Source organism: Uloborus diversus, chromosome 1, assembly GCF_026930045.1.
Source record: "Uloborus diversus isolate 005 chromosome 1, Udiv.v.3.1, whole genome shotgun sequence".
NCBI classification, from domain to species: domain Eukaryota; kingdom Metazoa; phylum Arthropoda; class Arachnida; order Araneae; family Uloboridae; genus Uloborus; species Uloborus diversus.
In genome coordinates this window covers 110,200,784-110,222,978 of record NC_072731.1, presented here as the reverse complement: position 1 = coordinate 110,222,978, position 22,195 = coordinate 110,200,784, and the positions used below count along the sequence as shown (strand labels likewise).

Sequence of the window (22,195 nt, the reverse complement as noted above, 5' to 3'; positions counted from 1 at the left end):
CCCAATGAGACTGGGGAATGTTTGTTTTCAATTAGTTTGCCGATAGCAATTTGGTGGGCTGAGGGAGAGAGGCCGAATTTCAAGGTCACAACCCAGTTGGGTTGAATTGGAAATTCGTCGTTTTCGGACGGATTCTTCGCGACACAGGAAGAGACCAGCGGCAACTGGGAACCCGCAGTTATTTCACGAGGTTCTCGTGTTCTGAATTGACTCAGACGCGGGAAAATTGTCGATAAATGGGAATATTTAAGGGGAAAATACCGGGTTTCATAAAATTTCTCTCTTTGGAAAATTTTTGTTGTCGTGAGGTGCAACAACCGAGAAAAAGCAGACAGTGGTCTTTCGGGAAGGGGGGGGGGGGGTCCGGACCCCATGGACCCCCCCCCCCTTGGCTACGTCCTTGGGTGGAGTTCGCAGAGTAAAGTTTTATGCTTAAGTTAAGCCTTGAATGCACGCAAACGATTTCTGACCATGGCTACAAAAGTTTGTTTTCTTGATAAAGCTCAAAATAAAAAAGGAGGCACACGCGTTCAAGGGAGTTTTTAACAAAGGGAGCACGGATTCAATGGCACAAAAAAAAAAAAAAAAAAAAAAAAAAAACGAAATACAGGAGGGCGCAAAGATTTTTAAGGGGAAACAAAAGTGCACAGGTTTGAGTGCGTAAAAAAGCAAAGGCGCACAGGTTCAAGCCCGCCCCTCCCCCCCCCCCCTCCAAAAAAAAAAGAAAGCAAGAAAGAAATATACAAAGTCGCATAAGTTTAAGGGCGTCAAAAAAACCAAAAAAAAAAAAACAAAAACATATGAAGGCTTACAGAGGACGTTTGAGGGCGCATCGGCCCGCAGACCAATCCGCCATGCAAGCAGTTATTACCATACTGATGTTCTCGTCAATTTTTCTGAGGGTTTACTCCCAGTAATCCATTACGTACAATATCTGTGTGCGGTCATATACGCAATATGTCATAATATGAAAAATTTTGAAGCTTGAGGGTATAGTTATATGTCAAAAAAAAAAATGCTTGAGAGTATACGGCGTGGCGTATAATATCCTATGGGATCGGAACACCCCTGGTCATTGCCTTAACTAACACCGTGAGTGCGCCTCTATTTGTTCCCAAAAGCCTTATGCCCCTGTGGTTTTTTTTAGCGCCCTATATCATAAGCATCTTTTTTTTTCTCTCTCTCTCAAACTTGACCGTCCCCCTTTCCTTCTTTTCTTTGCCCCCGAACCTGTGCGCTTGTTTCTTTTTGTGCCTTCAGATCTATGCACTTTTTTTTGCGCCCTTCGGGTTTAGGAGTCAAGATTGGCCCACTCTTAGGGGACCCAGTGTACCCCTGGTAGAAAGATCTGTTTTTGGGTCCAAACCGTCAATTTCGAATAAAAAAAGAATTATTCATCGACTTTTTTTCAAAAAAGTCTATAAACCTTCCCAGCACTAACCTAGACAAACTGAAAAAATTAACGAAATCGGTCCGGTATTTTCCGAGTTTACCTCAGACATATTAATATGGAGTTTGTGTTTTGTATTGTCCGTTTTCCACGAGAAGGCATTTGACTCCTCTTTCGTCACGTGGTATCCCCCAGTAAGCAAAATATCTTGCCTCAGTATTGCATAAAGGTTGACATGCAAGAAAAATCATCTTGCATTAATGCTGCCTCAATGTTGTTATGTTACTCCATTTATGCTGTCAGCAGGCTGCCACAATATTGACTGACAAGGTGTATGCAGCATAATATCAGGAAAATATCAAGGTAGGCTGCTTTTGTAATATTGCATACGTATTGATATGACAGGATAATATCAAGATGTTGTCATGACAGCATGAAATCAAGGTCTAGGCAAGATGATCTTGCTTTTGTAATCTTGCATACGTATTGATATGACAGGATAATATCAAGATGTTGTCATGACAGCATGAAATCAAGGTCTAGGCAAGATGAACTTGCTTTTGTAATATTGCATACGTATTGATATGACAGGAAAATGTCAGGATACATTGACATGACAGTATGAAATCAGCACGTTTGCAAGGTGTTTTATCTATTTATTTCTTTGTGTTATTTTCACTTGAAACTCGAGAATTAAATTTCATTCTGTAATTATTTCTGTTATTCTTCAAGATAGTTTTCTAGCCTAAGAATATTTCCTTAAAGCTGACATCTGATCGGAAATTCATATAAAGGTATTAATAGTACTCGCAATTAAATTTAAAAAATGAAAGTTTCTTCGCTTTGCGTAACACTTGACTTATTTTATAAATTCATGCTTCTAATTGTATTATAAAGACATAAAATGCCTAGTTAGGAATAATTGCGGAAGTTTTTATAACACATTTAAGAATAAAAAAAGCAAAATAATAAATAAGTAAATAAATACAATAAAGTACATTTCCAAATGGATGTCAGCATTGAAAATATCCCATGGATAAAACACATGAATTTATCTTAAAGAATAACATAAATAACCATTGAATAAAATTAATCTTACTCATGAGTTTGAAGTGATAATACGAAATTCTGGGCTTCATGTCCTTCGTTTCGAAGTCTAGGGACGAAAAAAGTTATTTTCGGCCATTTCTAACATTGATCGCACATCGTCTGCGATATGACTTGTTTAGTACTATATTAATAAACAAATGCAGTTATCAGTCATTCATAAGTTATTCCTAAAACAATACTATTCCACACTAATAACTAAGCAACCAACTTAACGAAGCCTAAAAAACGCAACGACAACGCCACGTGCAGCTCTTCTGAACCGACTGAAATCGTAGTTCGAAGGAGGAAGATGTGCCAGCAATTCGAGGGACGCTGGGTAGAAAGAACTGTGCGCATGCGCAAGTATCAACGAAGGTCCACCTGTTCTATTGTGCACTAATTACCTTGACGGCGACAGCATGTAATCAATACATCTTGACGGCGTCAATATGTATGCAATGTTGTTATTGTAAGGTAATATCAATATTGATATTTTAAGATGAATGCAATGTTGCATACGTGTTGTTATTGTAATATTGCTTTTTAATCTTTATGCAAGCTTTATGCAGTATGAAACACGTCAATATTGACGCCGTCAGTATAATATCAAGATCTGTCAAGATTGATGCAAGAAATTTTGCTATTAGGGCCGATGATTCTATTTCGCTGTTTTGGCCGGATCATAGCATTTTGTTGTAAAAGCAGCAGTTTTTAAAATGTAAGAATAACTAAAATGACAACAGACTAGTGATTCAAGTGATATAAAGGAAGCTAAGACTTTTTCGCACGCCCAGGTTAAGGCTGTCCGGTTGTCTCCTTAAGAAGCGCGTAGATTGCTTACCGATCACCCCGCGTAAAATGGAACTTTGCGTTCGAGGAGGCGTAGCGATGTGCCTTCTCGTGAAAAACGGACACTATATGTGTGATCGTAACTTCAATAAATATAAATAATTTAGGAAGGTTTGCAACTAAAGGTCTGTGGAGTCGACTCATATGCAACATACGGTGCTTCAAGATGTATAATTTTTCTTTTTAAATTTGTATGTATTTTATTTTATTTATTTATTTGCATGTTTTTTTTTTTTTTTCAACGTGCACATTTTTTCGGACATGGAACAGAATATAAAGATATTTTGATAAGCCGATATTTTGATTTTTCATCGAGAAGTACAATCGAAAGCAAATTGTGGAAAAAAAAAAGATCATTTTGATGATTTTAAAAATATATTAGGGTATTTTAGGTACCACCTTGATGGTCCCTCATTGCGACAAATGTTCATGTTTTTAACTTTTATTTTCTCTAATTCCTCAGAAGAATGTTAACGGTAAACATAATGCCCTCTCCCACTCCAAATAAAAAGTAACGGCTTTAAATAATAACCAATAATGCATAGGAAACACAATAATAACAAGAAATATTACTAAACATTAAAAGCAAAAAAATTATCTACAACTTTTATGTTATCAACCATGGTTGTTTACGTAATACTCATGAACTATGGCCATAGTATGGGGCTAACCGATCATAATGTACAACCCTAGGTTTTGCATTAGGTGATTTTTGGATCCTCACTACGACGTCATTTAGTCGGTTAAGGACTTTGTAGGGTCCATCCCAATGCGACTGCAATTTGGGTGACAGACCTTTCCGTCGGATGGGATTCCATAACCAAACCTTGTCGCCTTCGTTGAATTTATGTCCAGTAGACCTTGTGTCATATCGGGTCTTCATCTTCTCCGCCGCGATGTTGATTCGCTCTCGTGCGAAGTTATGAACGTCTTCCAACCGGGCCTGGAGATCCTGGATGTACTCCTCAGGCGATGAAGGCGCATCCGGAGGACGACCGAAGACGAGATCACAAGGTAGCCGAAGCTCTCGTCCAAAGAGCATCTGAGATGGGGCATATCCGGTAGTCTCGTGGACAGCACTGCGGTAGGCCAGCAGGAACAAAGGTAGCTTCTTGTCCCAATCCTGTTGATTTCTGGATACCATAAGTGAGAGATTATTCAGGATTGTGCGGTTAAATCTCTCCACCATGCCGTCCGATTGTGGGTGTAGTGGTGTTGTCCTAGTTTTCTCAATTCCGAGAATTTGACATAGGCCCTTAAACACAGCAGAGATGAAATTCCTCCCTTGATCGGAATGAATCTGCAAAGGTGTTCCGTATCTCGAGATCCAATGCTGGACTAGAGTCTCTGCTACGGTAGTAGCTTCTTGATCTGGAATGGGATATGCTTCCGGCCATTTGGTGAAGTAGTCGATGGAAATAAGAATGTATTTGTTCCCATCAGCAGTTCTTGGTAGAGGACCCAGGATGTCGATCCCAATTCGTTCGAAAGGAGCTCCAACGTTGTACAGATGTAGCTTCCCTCTGCTTCTTTTCTTCGGTCCTTTACGAGCAGAACAGGCGTCACAAGAATGGCACCACTTCTCCACGTCATCCTTCGCCTTGCTCCAGAAGAAGCGCTCCCGAACTTTATTGAGGGTTTTCAAGACACCAAAATGTCCTCCAGTCGCACTACTATGTATTTCTTTCAGAACATCTGAAATCCTTGATCGGGGAAGTAGTAACTGCCACCTAGACGTTTTGCCGTCATCAGATTCCCATTTTCGGTACAGTACGCCGTTCCGTAAATGGAGTGAGTTCCATAAAGCCCAGTATCTTTTTGTTGCAGGAGTGAAGGTGGAAACGTCCTGCCAGCTAGGGCGTCGACTGTCACTTTCCATGAACTCCAAAATTGGTTTTATGTCGGGGTCTTCAAGTTGATCTTTTCGAACTTGGTCATCACTCCATGGATCAGGTTCTGATGAAGTTGGAGTCACTGTCACCTGATAGGCAGTAGGGCTAGTCGTTCCATACTGTTTCTCGATTCGGGAACAATAATTGCAGTAGTCAGGACAGGGTCTCCTTGATAAAGCGTCTGCATTGCCGTGAGACAACCCTTTTCGGTGCTTGATCTCCATGTCATATTCCTGGAGCCGCTGTATCCACCTGGCTATCTGGCCTTCCGATTTTTGAAGTTCAAAAGCCAAGTTAATGAGGCATGATCTGTCCGAAGCAGAAATTTTCGGCCGTAGAGGTAATGATGGAAGTGTTCTATAGCTTTCACTATGGCCAGTAACTCCTTTTTGGTGACGCAGTAATTTCGCTCCGACTTTGATAAGCATTTGCTCCAGTAAGCGATGACATGTTCATTTCCGTCAATTTCTTGGGATAAAACAGCTCCGATGCCCTCGTTGCTCGCATCAGTGTCCAGGATGAAGGATTTTTCAGGCTGAGGATAGGCGAGGATAGGCGTTGATGTTAAAGCCTCCTTCAGTCGTAGAAATGCATCTTCGCATTCCTTGGACCATTCAAACTTTTGCTTGCTCTCCGTCAGCTTATGCAAAGGTCGTGCAATGTTGGAAAAACCCTTTACAAACTTCCTGTAGTACGTGCAGAGCCCCAGGAAACTTCGCAGCTGATGGATGTTTTCGGGACGACTCCAACTCTTGACCGCAGATACCTTCTCTGGATCGGTTTCTACACCTTCAGAAGAGATGATGTGACCAAGGTAGTTCACTTCACGGCGGAACAAATTACATTTGGACGGGCTTAACTTCAGATTGGCTTCCTTAAGCTTTTGCAGCACCTTCCTAAGATTTGCCAGATGTTCTTCGAAACTGCGTCCCACAATGATGATATCGTCTAAATAGACCAGACAGGATTCGTAGGAAAGTCCTCTTAACACTGTCTCCATAAGACGCTCGAACGTAGCTGGTGCATTGCAGAGGCCGAAGGGCATCACTTTAAACTGCCATAAGCCTTGTCCAGTTGTAAACGCTGTCTTCTCTCGGTCATCAGGGTGTATTTCAACCTGCCAGTAGCCGCTCTTCAAGTCCAGGGTCGAAAACCACTTGTGTCCGGAAAGAGTGTCCAAGGTGTCGTCTATCCGTGGAAGAGGGTAACTGTCTTTCTTGGTGATTTCATTCAGCCGTCGGTAATCGACACAAAATCTGGTGGAGCCATCTTTCTTTCGGACTAAGACGATGGGAGAGGCCCAAGGACTGGATGAAGGTTCGATTACATCATTCTCCTTCATCTCTTTCAGGAGGGTCTCAACCTCTTCCTTCTTGGCGAACGGTAGTCGTCTTGGACGCTGTTTAATAGGGGGGTGTTCTCCAGTGTAGATCCTATGCTGTGTTAAATTCGTACGGCCAACATCCTCCGATGTAGATGAAAACAGATGCTTGAAGTCATCCACCAATTGTTCCGCAGCAGTTCTTTGATCTTTCGATAATGGCGCACTCCCAATTAACTTCGATGTCAAGGACTCAGAAGACACAGTCTCGTGGGAATTGATTCTTCTAATGATGCAGTTTACTGGAGTACAAGTTGCCAGCACTTCACCTTTCCGGATATTCCTTGGCCTTTCACTCACGTTGACGACTCGCACAGGAATTACATCTTTAGAAAGGTCCACCAGCGTAGATGCTACCAGCACTCCTTTTGGGCTATTGCTTAAGTTTGGGTATTCAATGAGTCCAAATCGAAAACTATTGCTTTCTTCAATGGAGCCAGGTATTAATGATTCTGACCTTGAGGGAATCGATAAATCTGTTTGGGCTATTATTTGATGAGCGGATTTTACATCACTTTCTGCGGGGAAAACGGCTATGTCTTCTCTCATCGAGTGCAGCTCATTTGTCTTGAAGTCGAGGTTGAAGTCATACTTCTTTAAAAAGTCCAATCCGAGAATGAAGGGGTCTGTGATAGCAGCAACGAATGCCGTATGATGGTAAGTGGCCTTTCCAAACACAATTTCTAAGTTTACTTTACCTTCAATCTCGATCTTGTCACCTGTCACAGTTTGGAGGGTAACGCAGGGCGCGTCCATAGAATGTTGAGTCCAAATTGACGAGCCACATCTGTTCTAATAATTGTAACATTGGCTCCAGTGTCAATAATCAGTTCGCAGGGAAACCCGTTTACGTATGCGTAAACAAACAGTCCATTACTGCCGCCACTCGTCGATGAAATCTGGAAAACTTTAAGATGGGGCTCATTCCAATTTGGCGACCTCCGCCCCGCGAGATTGCCATGGCTTAGTTTTCCTGGACCTGGGAGGGAGAGGTGTTCTTCCCTCTGGTTTCTTGGCGAGCTTCACAGTTTCTACGTAAGTGACCCTCGCCGCCACATTTCCAGCATTTAAGTGATTGTCCATTTTGGTACTTGGGAGCCGAAGTCCTTTTGAGGATTCCTGCAATTTCTTTTATTTGCTTTTCCAGTTCAGCAAAGCGTGATGAAACCGGATCAGGCTCATCAGTTTTCACGCCGCGGATTGAATGGTGATCCTTGCGGGTTGCTTGCTGGGCGGCCTCCAACTTCATCGCATACACAACAGCAGAACTCAGGTCTTTGACATCCGCCATCCGTAGAGCTTTCTGGATTTCCGGATCTCGAACCCCGTCGATGTAGTAGTTGAGTGCCAGGTTGTCTCGAACATCCGCAGGACAGTCGCAAAAAGCAAGATGAGACAGTCTCTCGACGTCCGCCGCTAGCTCTTGTAGGGTTTCCCCGGTTTTCTGGAAACGGGACTTCAACTGGAGTCGGCTGAAATCTTTCTGGCACTTCTCACCGAAGCGAAGCTCCAACGCAGATGTGAGGGCGGCGAAATCCAGGCGCTGGCTGTCCGGAAGGGTCTGAAGAATGTCCGCTGCGTCACCTCTCAGGGATGCTGCAAGATGGCAGGCCTTGGTAGCAGAGTCCCATCCGTTCGCTTCCGCCACTATCATGAATTGGGTTTTGTACACCTGCCACGAACTTTTCCCATCAAATGTGGCCAGTTTAATGGACGGTCGAGCAACAGATGTGGGAGCGCAAAACTGTACAGAGCTGCTTTCCGCGGTCGCCAATCTCCTTTCCATGTCTTTTAATTTTCTCATCCACATGATTCTCAACTGTTGCGATACGGTTTTCTACTGTTTCAAATTTTTCATCAAAAGCATCAACTCGATGCTCTATCTCATTAAATTTATTTTCCATCACAGTCTTTACCGAAGTAAGGTCGTTTTTAATTTCCTCTTGGTTAGAAGCTAAATCCTTTTTCAGCACCATTAAATCACTTTTCCATTGTTCTTGATTAGCCGCCATCTCATTTTTCACAGAGTTGATTGCATCAAGCAGTTGTTTTAATTGTTCATCCATTGCGCGAGTAATCACCATAAAATTAAAGTCCAAATTTAAAAAGTCTTTATGAAAAAATGTCCAAAGTCACACTTACTGCAAGAAAGTCCTGAAGTGGCCCCACGTTGGGCGCCAATTGTAACGGATTCGGTGCGACTTCCACTTTCTTGAAATGAAGACACAGTTCTTGATAAAAACACAGGAAATTTATTTACACTATGTACAGGAAAGATCTTCAACAACTGCTAAATTATTCATCAGCAATTAAGCAATTATCACACAACACCGTAAACTCAACGTTTACACACGTATTTACTTCCAAATACGAAAACAACACAGCGAAATGCCTCGCTATAAACAGAGCAAATACACACGCTCAGTTCGAAATCCTCAATCGAAACTCTCCGTTTATCCATCGCTAACGGCTTTTATAAACATCCAAGAATTTTCCACAACATTCTTTCTGCTTCGAGAAATGCGTAGACCGTTATCAAATTTTATCAATGAAAATAAAAAGAATAGGGGGTTGTATACTTTAGCCATATGTTAAGGGGTTGTATATTCATTACGGGAAACTATTTACAGGTTACGTTACTACAATAATTACTATTTACAGGATTTGTAACAATATTTAATTCGCATCTTTACTCACGTGTATTGGTAACGATATGGTTGATAGCAAGCGTAGAGCGCACAATTTTAATTCGCTGCTTGATTATCATAACGTGGAAACGTAGTAGAAAGATGCGCCAAATTGCATCATTTGTGACGTCATAAACACCACGCCTTGTTTGAAAAATCGGACATTTTAAAAAATTAATTAAAAAAACTATTGGGAAAATCAAAGTATTTTCTGGGTCCATGTAATTTTTTTTTTTTTTTTTTTTTTTTGCTCATTCTATCCATTTCAATGACTAAAAGTAGTACTTTTGACTGAAGGCAACCACCCCAAGATAAAACGTAGAGAGAGAGAGAGAGAGAGAAGCCTTTATTTCTTGAAAGCAACGATTTTAGGTCCAGTGATATAGTTTAAAGTAAAGTACTGGAAGAAATCGAATTTCTTTCACTAAATTCACGCAAAACGCGTATTTTTCGTCGTAGTTAAACCATGTGACCGGATCGGTGCTTCAATCTCTGAAGGTCTTTGAAGTACGCGAGAAAAAATAGTTGATAAATCAACTGCTCAGTGGGCACTAAATAAATCAAGTTGTAATAAATATACGCATTCTGACACCAAACTGCTTAAAACATTTTCTATTTACTTATTTTTTTCAACAAAACGGTTGAGACACTTGATGGTTTATTGAAATTTTTCAACTTTTCAATTGACAAAGTCTGAACAGAACAACGTCTGTCGGGTTCTCTAGTAACCTGATAAATTTCAAGGCTGGTTATTTTTCACTTCAAAGATTCTCTCGATTTGCGAACTTAATAATTTGATGCATGATTTTTCATTTTAACGGACCTTAAAAGTCCCGTTTTGTTTAGAAATTAAATAGTTAATTTAAAACGTCAACAACCTTGTTTTGGCAACGTTTGACGAGCACTTTTTGTTTTGATACATTTGGCGAACAGATCAGTGGGCGAAACATTTTGCAATCGCGCCGTGAAGTGATCTCCTTGTGATGCTCATAAAAAAATAGCTAAGTTTTTCTGCTATTTTAATGCAGTTTTTTGACTTTTAGATTTTTCCCTTTACATATGCCTGGAAATCTATCTTTATGCCAAATTTCAAGTACATGAGGCACTTGCAAGTTCGTAAACATTTTGATGAGCGAGTGAGTCAGCCAGTGTAAAAAATGACACTTTTCAGATCTTAATAATTCCAAACAAAAGGTACATTCATGAAATTTAGCATTATAGGTCTTCTATGCAGCTCTATCAGACACACAGAATTCCAAGCACGTAGATCTAATAGTTTTTGAGAAATGAGGGGGTTAAAAGTAGCTTGAAATGGTTTGTGCAAGACAAACACTGGCAGATGCGTCACCTGATTTCCAAACTTGGCTGACACACTGCTGTGTGTCTTAATGATAGGCAATAATTTTATCAACTCAGATAGTAAAATACTTCAAATAACAATTTTGAAGGGATAAGACTGGCTCAATCTGTTGCCAAATCGGCAAATTTCACCCTTTTTAAAATAGAATGAAGCAGTTCAACGCAATTGGAGCAGATTTTTCACCCCTGTATGATGAAAAATACCAGAACTCCAGTATAAATGCAAGAAAATGTACCAGAATTCTGGTGTATAAGCCCCCAAACCACAATCATTCCTGCTTCGCCATTAATTTACAAATTTGTGCTTCTTCTAACGTTGTTTTGTCTTACTTTACTGTTCAGCACAAAGGTATTTATCTTAATTTATCTTAAAGAACAGATTGTTTCACGATTCCGTATTCGATTATCTTACATTTTAGAAACTAGTTTTTCTGAAAATATTGGAACAGAATCACTCCTGAATTAACACACACAGTAGGGCAATATAAAGAACTGCATTAACAGTTTTGTCTTACTCAAAATGTAAAAGAGCAAAATTTTAATGCAATATTTTCACATTTAGGATCTCTTTCAATTTACTTATGGAAACTACATTTAATAGTATTACTTTACAACTAAGTTCTTTCTTTTATCAATGTTTCTGAAGTTGGTTGTTTTTATCAAAAGCTTGTCAATCAAATTTCAAGTCAAGCATTGTTTTAAAAGCATTTTAAGGAGAGACCTTCCGCCATTCAATTCCCTTCCCAAAAAAAAAGCTGTCCCAATTTTTCTAAGGGTTTTCTGATATTACAGAAGTGTTGCAAAATGTTATTTACCAGCTTCTCCTGAATTAGCAAAATCTTATTTTTTTACTTTAAGTTTTAGGACATACTGCTGAACCATCTAGTCGCCAAAAGTGGACTAGCAACACATATATATGAGGAGCCGAGGTTCTTGTGCAGCTATTATTACAGGAAACAACTTACTACTATTATATATGCGAAAGTTTGTCTGTATGGATGTTTGTTACTCTTTCACGCAAAAACTACTGAACGGATTTCGATGAAACTTTACAATAATATAGCTTATGCATCAGAATAACACATAAGGTAGTTTTTGTCCCGTTATGGGGCGCAAAACCTCCTTAGGGGAGCAATAAAATACAATTTTTGTATAAATTCTCTAATATAGGGATGAAAAAATACTTGCACATATTTACATTATATGTCCATCGAAAGCTCTGGTTTTTCTGCTGAAGATGGCACCTATTCGAAATTTTTAAGTAGAATAAAAAACGAGTTATGAGCTTTTCAGTTCCATGTTCGAAGGCTTTCCTAAACTCAATACAGTATTTAGTGTATCATCTCAACTCCCTGTCGATAGCGACAATTGTTGTATTGTTGACTATCTTTGCTTTTCGTGACTGTTCAAGGCTTTTCTCAAGTCAAATCTTGAAGTAAGATTTTTGCACATTATTGGCAAATAATATATGATTTGGCTGATCATTTTCCATTTAAACAGAACTTTAATGTAATTAATGATTTTTATTATTATTTATGCTGATTGAACACTTACTCATTATTCATTCAACCAGCAGATCGCCAAAATTTTTGCAGAAAGATTTCCGTAGCTGATGCATTTGGCAGTTTTTTTCAACGTCGCTGTTTTTGAAGCCGAAGACTACGTCATGTTTCTCAGCTTTCACCATGTAAACAAAATATCGCCAATCAAAGAATCTTTAAAAAACTTTCTTTACTGTGTTAAATAATCCAGCAACTAAATTAGGCAAATCCATAAACAGCACAAAAACTTCCATTAATTTTCCTTTTTGCACAATTTCAAACAATCACCAAATTTTATTATTTATTTTGGTAACATTTCGGATGAAACTCTTTAGCACCATTTTATGGTGACCAAAAGTATCTCAGCACCTGGCGATAATATCTTTGTAACGAAAATTAATATCATATCGTTTTACAAAGTAAGGAAAGAAGGAGGGAGCATCATCGAAGCTATCCCAAAACGGATCCCGCAAATTCAGTAAAATCGCACCAAGGGCCCACAATGATTGAAATTTCCCAAAATAACTAAAGCAAGTATAAGGGGATTACGAGCAACTTCAATAGCAATACAGAAAAGGTTTTAGACTCCATGTAAAAAAAAAGTATCAACAGATTAATCTTTTTAAACATAAGAATAATTTCATGTTTTGGAAATTTGTATATGCTGAAATATAGGGCTTTCGTTTCAAAATCAATACTATTTTGTTCTTTATACTTATTGCTATTTTACTTTTATGGATAAGGAAGAAACTCTATTTTTAATCACGTCAAAAAGATGTGTTTTAAATTCTTTCACTTAAACCAGAAAACAAAAGCAAGTAACGATTTTTTCTCATAATTATTACTGACCCAGGCAACGCCGGGTATTTTTGCTAGTATAGAAATAAAATTGGCCTTCAAAAAAGAAACTCATGAGCAATAGCAAAAAACATTGACACATTTTGAATTTGAGTACTACAAAAAAGTTTTATTGGCGTACTTTTTCCGGGTTTTGCCCAAAAATTGCGTTTCTCCCTCCAGATTTGAGGAAGATATCCAATTTACTACTATTTCAGGTCTTCTCTGAAGCGCATGAACCATGAATTTTCCGAACAGTAAGTCAAAAAAAAAAGGAAAAATAATTCCCTAAAATCAGTCACTCAAAATTCATTGTTCAAGATATATGAATTTACAAATTTGGCTATGGAAAGCAGTCAGCCGATTCTTTTATCATATTATATTCTCAAAAAATTGTAAAAAAAAACTGTTTAAATAATCAAAAAGGTATCATGGAAACTCAAATTTAAGTCCTTTATTTGTAACAATATTTAAAATCTTTGTTTAAGAAGAATTTTTATTTCCATAAATAAACATTTTAATATTAAGCAACAAGTATTAAGAAGATGCCACCATTTTGATGACAGAATTATGCAAGACACAGACACTAAACAAGAAAACGGCAGGCAGTACTTCTGAGGACATCAAATCTGCAACAAAGAACAAAAGGAATTATTTTATCAAGCTTACAAATTAATATTTCTTTACATAAATTTATTTGTAACTCTCATATGTTTTCTATGAGTGCTCTTTCAAGGTGGCTAGTCAGTACAGAACAATACTAATTATACCAAAACATTAGGACTGCCACTAGATTTATAGTTGGGTAGGTAACTTTTCACTCCAGGGTCCCATGTACCTACCTACCACTGTTTGTGGTTCAGCCAGCTGGATGGGACCCTGAAGACAGCTCTGATTTTTTTATCCATACCAGAAGTCAAGCAAACCCTGGTCCAGCATTCCTCAAAGGTAGTTGGGCAGGTAACTTAAGGAATGTTAATGATTACACTAAAGCATTTAACATGCATTTGTAAAGCATAATATTGTTTCAATGTTGTAAATTTAAGATTTTATCAAATTTAGTAACAGACAAGATTTAAAGATTTTAATTAAAAACTATTTTTTTTAAACTAAACCAATTTATAGATTTTTAGATATTAATCATGTTACATTTGTAAACATGTACAATACTTTTAAATTTTTTAAATATTTTAAGCTATCTTTATGGGATTAATTATTTTTTTAAGTATACAAAGATAAACCAATTTGTAGATGCATGACCCAAGTTGCATTTATCATTTAAGACAGTAGAAATAATTGTTCACCATAAGTGTAGAAAAAAATTATTAAATTTAATCAGAATTCTCTTTTATTTTTGAAAGCTGAAATAAGTCAAGCAATTGCTTCATGTTATATGAGCACTTACATTTTTACACTGAGTAAACTTTAATATTATTTTCTATTTTGATACCTTATGTTTTTCATAACCTATTTAGTAAAATCTATGCACAGGTTCACTTCATTACTTTAATGTATGAAATCAATGTGAACTAATATATCCATGCAGTTCACTAATCAGGGATAAAAACAGCCCGAAGTCAAAAAAGAGGAAAAATTGCGATACTTAAAATTTGAATATATATATTTTTTACATTACACGAAATTATATTGATGCTATACTGTATTTTAAATATTAATAGATAAATGTTTGTTTTATTTATTAGTAGAAATGCTAACAAATGAATAAATAAAATAACCTTGCATTTATTTAAGATTTTAACAGATATATCAGTTTCATTTACCACTTTCAATTTCCCATAGCCCACAAATCAGGTGAAATTAAAACTTTATAATGTGACATCTAATGCTATAAAACTTTCATATAATAAAACACTTAATACAAGCTGAATCATTGGACACCATAATTACAAAATGACATTATCAGTGTGGCTAACCTTGAAGAAACAATTTGAGGAGCATTTTGAAATTTTGTGGAGCAGCTGGGTATATTCTATAAAAATCATTAAAAAACTAAACCCAATCTAAAACTTTTTGAGCTTTGATGGTCATTTTAAGCACTAGAATAAAAATGATTATTTTTAAACTGATAAAAAAGTTTTAAACACTACATCATGATTTGAGAATATAAGCATCTTTAATTTCCTATATTTACATGTCTGTCATAATAAAATAGCACAGTATAGTTAAAATTAATTTGAATTTATTAAGATCTTCAAGAGCTATATCTTTGACAAGCCTGATAAGCATTAAAACTAGATTTGAAGAATGATGTTCGCTTAAATTAACTCAGATGGAATAGGATAAACATTTAAAATGGGCGTGGACGTCTTCATAAAAAAAAAAAAAAACAAATAAAGTATAAGAAGGGTTGAAAGTATTAGTCTACAAAAAGGTTTAATGTTTTTAGCAATGGAATGGCATAGCAGATAAAAATGGCAGTGTTACAGAAGCGGATGCAATACCGACTGTCACTCTTCAGCATTTCCCCCTCCACTCCTATTTCACTCTCTTCACCAACAGCAAAAAGTTCCTTACTTCTTTTTACTCAAGAAAGAACATGTGCCTCAGCAAGAAACCTGATGGGAAGGTCAGGGCAGAAAGGAGGTGAGGGGGGTATTTGCGCGGTCCCTAGAAAGTGGCTGTGAAATGGGTGTGGCAAAACAATGAGCGTACAAGTCTTCAGCAAAAAATAAAATGCAACAAGGTTGAAAATAATAGTCTACAAAAAGTTATAAAGGTTTAAGTTATAGGATGGCATAGTTGACAAAAATGAGGGACTGTTATGGACATGGGTGCAAGTTTGGTGATGTGTTCAAGACAGAAAATATTTTAGCCCCCCCCCCCCCCCCCCAAGCATGTGTGCTTAAAGAAAAATTTATGTGTATAAATGTTGGAAGTTTTAACTATTCCAGTTTTGGAATCTGTTTGATTTGAATTTTAAGATTTTGACTTTTCTAACATCATGAACTTTGTTTAAATTGTAATATTTAAACGTTTTGATATTGTACTTCCAAACGCCTAAAAACCTGCCAATAACGGGGGGTTAGGGGTCCCCCCCAGAATTTTTTTTTAATTGAAGTTCAAAAAACGCAATGGGAGGCCATTTGGGTAAAGTTCAGGGAAAGGAAGGGTTCAGGGATTCTCTTACATCAATTTTTTCAAACTGATAGTCCCAAAATCACAATATTGGGCGACATTCAAAAATATTAGAGAAAGAGGAGAGGGGGGGGGCGCTCTGGACTCTCCCCGAAATTAAAGCTTTAAAAACGAAACTGTACTCCATCTTTCATAGCGTTTATGTGCTTTTTGAATGCATCATCGAAGGAATGGAGTTCAGGAACTCTCCTTCGGCAATATTTCAAAATTAAAGTTCCAAAAACGCAATTTTAGACGATGTTGGAAAATGTTAGGGGTAAAAGCGTTCGGAGCTCCCCGCTATTAGGTTTTTGCCGATTGTAAGCATTTTTATTGCAGCAATAAAAATGCTTGGGACATAAGATTTTCACTTTTGAAACATAAACCAGTTATGATCGGAAAGTCTACCCAAGGTAGCGCCAAGAAACCAGAAAAGAAGGAAAGATGGGGGAAGGGTATGGACGACTAATTATAATAAACTGGCACCATTCCCCTACACATTCTTCATTTGAAAAATAATTCTTTTATAAGATAGCAGGTGGTGAAATTAGCCATAAAAAAACCACTTCAGTGAAGTAGATACATTTTTTAAACGAGGTACACTTTCCAATATTCATTAATTAAAAAAAAAGCAATAGAGGAAATGAATCCTCACCCCAGGGAGGGCTCTCGAATCACATCCCTCTTAAGGCACTCAAATATAGCCTAAAGTGGCGTATTAAATACTTCAGCATCGAAAAATTTTCAGAAGAGAACTCCCGAACCCCTTTTTCTAAATTCACCACAAATATCATAAATTTGAGTCTTAAGGCTTCAGTTTCTGAATTTTTTTTCTAGGAACAGTTCTCCCTTACCTATAAACATGACTTATGACCTATAAACACGACGAAATTAAAGTTTTAATACTTTAATTTCGGAAACTTTTTGAAAGAAGCTTCCTACTCCCTTCCCCTTAAGTCATCCAAAGATAGCCCAAAACAGAGCTCTTAAAATTTCAGAAACGGAAATATTTCGGGCTGGGCGGCGGAATACTCGGCCCCCTCTTTTTGTGTTTATTAAAGGCAGTGTAAGTTTGAGTTTAAGATTTATTTTTCTATTGAAAGAGCAATTCCCCTCCCCACATCGCCAAAGACAACCCAAAGTTTTAAGACTTCAATTTCGAAAAAGTTCCGAGAAAGACACTCCCCCCCCCCCGAATTCCCTATAACTCTTAACTCATTCAAACATAGCCAAAATAGCATTTCAATACTTTAGCATGGAGAAATTTTTGAGGGAGAGAGCCCCCTTCCCCCCCCCCCCCCCGAACTCCTTCCCCTAAGTTCATTAAATTTGCAGTTGCCCCTTTTCATCACCGATGTTTTAAGAATTTAAGTTCTAAAATTTATTGAAAGTATTTGAATTCCCTCTTCTTAAGTCCCTCAAAGATTGCCTAAAGCTGAGTTCTGAATGCTTCAGCTTTGAATTTTTTTCGGGGAAGGGGGACCCTGAACCCCAAGATGATCGAAAGGTTCACTTTTACGACTCTAGTTTCGTAATTTCGCCTGAAGAGAGCCCCCTCCCCCCCTCTTGACAATGCCAAAGACAGCCTACAAGTTTTAAGACTTCAATTACAAACACTTTTCGGGAGAAGGTCCCAAATTCCCTTTCTCTTAAGAAATTTAAGTATAGCCTCAAATAGTTTTTAATACATCAGCTACAAAACATTTTCAGGATCGAACAACAAAACCACCTTTCATCAATTCACCAAAGATTGCCTAAATTTGTTTTTTAAGACTCCAGTTTCCCATTTTTTATTAAACCTCCCCACTTTTACATCATTCAAGACAGCCTAAACATCTTTAACTTTTAAAATTTAAGAGTTTGCAGAGTAAAAATCCCAAACCACTCCTAGCTTTAAAAATGACTTTCAATTCAGTTTTTCGATATTTTATTATGGAGCCCTTGAGTAGCCCTCCCCCCTCCCATACTTAGATTGTCCAAGATACAAACGTTTTAGAACCTCAGTATCGCGAGTTAATTTGCGGACTTACCCTCTTTGCAAGAGCAGCGTTTTTTCGCAAATTTGTGCTGCCATTATTTTTCTCATTTCCTTTTCTCTTTCCCCCTCTCCTCACCCACCCCCATATTTCCATTCTAGCGAGTGTTAGATTGAAAGGCATTGGTATTTAGTGATTCCTCAAGTCTTAGAATATTTTATCAGAAATATGTCAAAAATTTAAGAACAATTACCCAACGGTGTTTCAAACCAGCCTGAAATTTCCTCGATTCTTTCCAAAATTCCCATTTTCATTAAAATCTTCAAAGTCCCTGATAGTTCCCGTTTTGTAGGGGGCATATGGACGCCCCTTTGCTGTGGCGTAAACATTTCATCCCCTCAGCAATCAGTCTCAATCGGTGATTCAGATTCAACTGTAAGACATTTTTTGCAAAAAAAAAAAAACGAAAGGGGGATCGAAAATAGGAAGAGAAAAGGCTAAATTTTCAAATAGAGACGATAAATCGGGGAGAATAGTGAGCAACTCCGCGGTCTGCAATGCAGTGAGTTTTGGAAATGACAGAGCAATCAAAAAAAAGTCAAACGGCGCGAGTCTAAAAGCCACTCCTCCAACAGCACATTGCAAACAAAACAAGCACATGGCAGAAAATCAAGAGAATGTCGATGTATATTCGTGATTAGGGAACGGTGCCGTAATATATTAAAGCATATTTTTCAAACACTCAATTTTTCTTTTTTAAATAAATACTGAAAGAAAGTCATTGAATTTGTTTAATTCCCGACATCCGTCTTGGAAATTTTGTCCAAGACCGAAATCCGTTTTGAGACGGAAGGTCTTGCACCCATGGTTATGGAAGCGGATACAATCGGATTTCGAAATGCATAAACGCTGACGCTTTCTACGCCATTCTCGAGCCTTTTTCCCTCCCCACCCACGAAACAAAGTTCCTTTTTTCTTTCTACCGTAGAAAGAACACGTGAGTCAGCAGAAATTCGGGAAGAACGCAACAGCTCGGGGACAGCTCGGGAAGAACGCGACAGCTCGCTTGAAAACGCTCGTCGGCCAGGAAATGAAAAAAATACAAAAAGCAGAAAATTGCGGATCCACGGAAGATTCTCATCCCTGACTAATGAAGTTAAGACGATTTTTCTAAACATTTCAAAAATGTTAAGGTCCAGAAATAGTTATAATTTGTGGTGTGAAAAGAAGTGGTTTTGATTCAAATAAAATAAAAAGTTTATATAGTTCTACCATCATCCTTTTTAGCAAATGAATCCTAAATTCAACAATTACATTTTGCACATTAGCCATGTGTGCACATTAGTGAAGATCTTCATTTCATTTCTCAAGAATAACAGCAAGGTTCGGAAAAAATAATTTAGTTCTGAAGTAGTGAAGTCACACATAGATAAGCAGAGAAGGACTTAGCTTAGTTAATTGAAACTAAAGTTGAAAATGCTAAGAATACATTCTAAAACTGTATAATCACGGAAAAAAATTATGACTTTAATCAACAATTTTTTTTAAAAAATCCATGATCAAAATAATTTTAATAAAAGAGATTTAAATTTGGAAAAAAAAAAAACCTAGATTTAAATCAGGGGCCTCTGACCAAAAAAAGGTCAGGTTGGTCTCAAAAAAAGTTGGTTCCAGAGCTTTTTCCAGAAGTAAAGTTATTAAACTTAAACAGTTCAGAACTCACTGCAAGAAGAGCTTTTAGGAGTGACAACAGAGAACAAAAGCAACACAGATACCAACATTGATGACACAGAACCAAAAAAGTCAACATTGAAAATTTTACGCCATTCGTTGACAATAGAAATGATTTTTCTGATTTGCTAGTGAAGAAAGATTTTATCATGGAAATGATAATGAATGTGTTAATGCTCTGCAAACTACAGAGAAAAATTCTTGACTGCCAAAAGACTCATAGCCAGCTATTTTTCATAAACACTAAATTAATTTGTGTTTTCTTTATGCATGTTGTGCATAAAAATTGATATAAGTACACATTAAACTTATTATACAATTAATCATCACTAGAACAATTTTTTTTTATCTACCGAACCTAACCCCTATTTTAACACTAATACTATGTCTTAATTTCCGCAGTTTTGATTGACGCAGCATTTCCGAGAAACATAACTCCCACGCTAAACGAGGGTCTACTGTTACTGTTGTGGCACTTAAAATAGAGTTGATTGTTTTCTAGTAAGAAGATTGGATAACCAGCCCCCTTTCTTCTTTTCCCAATTCCCCCCTTTTTTCTTTTTTTATTGGGGTTGGGAGGGGCCTGGCCACATAACTGACAAGGGGCCCGCCCGCCCTGGCTCTCTGGGGCCCTGATGTTATTGTCTATTTCCATATCGTTCAGTTTCATCATTTATTCATCGAACCAAGTGAATAATACATAACGTTGAGTTAACAATAAGAAGCAGAGTGAGAATGTAATAGATAAGCTAAAAAAAATTCAACTTCAAATTTCTCTTACATTTTCAATGTCGTCATCACCACCAACTTCATCGAATTCAATGATGTCATCCTCTTCTTCTTCACCAAATGTCACATTTTCATTTATCTTGGCTATAATGAGGGTAATGAAGCAGAGAATTAGTTTAAGAATATATTTTATATCAACAACAAGAATGAAAACTGAAAGTCTAAGTCATTTCACAGCAATACATCATGTTTAAAGTTAAAGGAAGTATTACTCAAAAGAAATCAAGTTTAGAAATGAATGTTGTAGGAAGTTAAAAAAAATTTTTGAGTTACCTTACTGAGACATAGTGTATTAATTATATTCTTAAAAAAATATATTTTTTCATCGACACACTATTCCCTTTGGGACAGATGTTTGCAGAAATAACACCTCTAATCAGAAGGGATCTGCTAAATGCCAATTGTTGCTACAGGAGGTTATTCAGCCTAACACAAGTTTTGATACAGGTGAGCCTTGATATTTAAATGAAACCTGCTTAAGAGTTTCAATCATAATAATAAAAAAAAAAAAAAAAAAAAAAAAACGAATACAATCTTATTCAATTAAGAAAAAAAAATTAGTGCATAGTTGAAAGTACTTCAATTAACTGCAGATAATGGATATAACATACTGAAATAGAGCAAAAACCTACATTAACATTTAAATGCTAGAAATTCAAAATGACTGTACCTGCTTAGAGAATCCCCCCCCCCCATGAGACCCTTGCCTATGGTAACCTTCTCTTGGCAATTTCTAAATTTTTCCTTTTTTTTTTTGCATTTTTATCATTAACTGCATGTGCTTGCTTATTTGGTTTCCGTTGAGAAGAAAGCATGAATAAAACGTCAAATTCCAACATTTCACTATTATTAGTATGAATCCAAAACGCGTTTTTACAAATATGTCAAACGGATTTCTACAGATACTGCCCTCTACCTTCATATGGCAATGTAATGATTGATGCTTTGAAGTGCTAGGCAAAATCTTGAAGCATGGTTACAGACATTTACATTCAAAAGTTGGGTTTGATGTTGGCCCCCTACAGCTTTGAGTGAATTTTCTTCCACACGAAACTGCAGTCCTCGGCTGGAATTGACTGAGCTGGCGGTGTATTTCATGTATTTCTTCCAAGTATTTATTTATTTTCTTTCAAAGGCACAATTTCAGAAAATACTTACCACTAGACTTAGACGCCTTAGAGTCTAGATATTTTCTTTATACTATGACTTCTAGAGACTAAGTTATGTCTTTATGGATTTTGTACAGTTATATTGTGTCTTCTCACATTAAGTTACACAGGTAACTAACTGACTCAGTATGTAAAACAGTAGAGTATATCTCATAAAATTTCATACCAAGTGAGAGGAGAATTTATACACATCCACTTAGAAAGTCACTTAGCATATCGTTGCTTGAAAAGAATAGTGACACAACTCAAAAAATACCGAAAATGAGATTTTTAATTGATAATACTTTTTAAAACAAGAAGTTCTGTCTAGAACTAAACAAGCCTACTTTCCCATATACCCATACTACTTTCTAGTACCTGATCAATATTC

The 22,195-nt window shown here is 37.2% G+C and overlaps 1 protein-coding gene across 2 annotated transcripts in view; it reads right to left on the bottom strand.

Annotated features, from left to right (window-relative positions):
• Positions 1-13,454: 13,454 nt before the first annotated feature.
• LOC129226135 (eukaryotic translation initiation factor 1A, X-chromosomal-like) overlaps positions 13,455-22,195 on the bottom strand; it is a 62,193-nt gene continuing 53,452 nt past the window's right edge. Inside the window, exons 5-6 of one of the 2 annotated variants that reach the window (XM_054860842.1) lie at positions 20,649-20,740; positions 13,455-13,654 (exon numbers count right to left, since the gene is read on the bottom strand). In XM_054860842.1, the coding sequence (XP_054716817.1) occupies positions 13,649-13,654; positions 20,649-20,740 (98 nt within the window). In that variant the 3' untranslated portion in view covers positions 13,455-13,648. Of the gene's footprint in view, positions 13,655-20,633; positions 20,741-22,195 lie in introns of those variants that run through there. The other variant, XM_054860769.1, reaches the window with a different exon arrangement.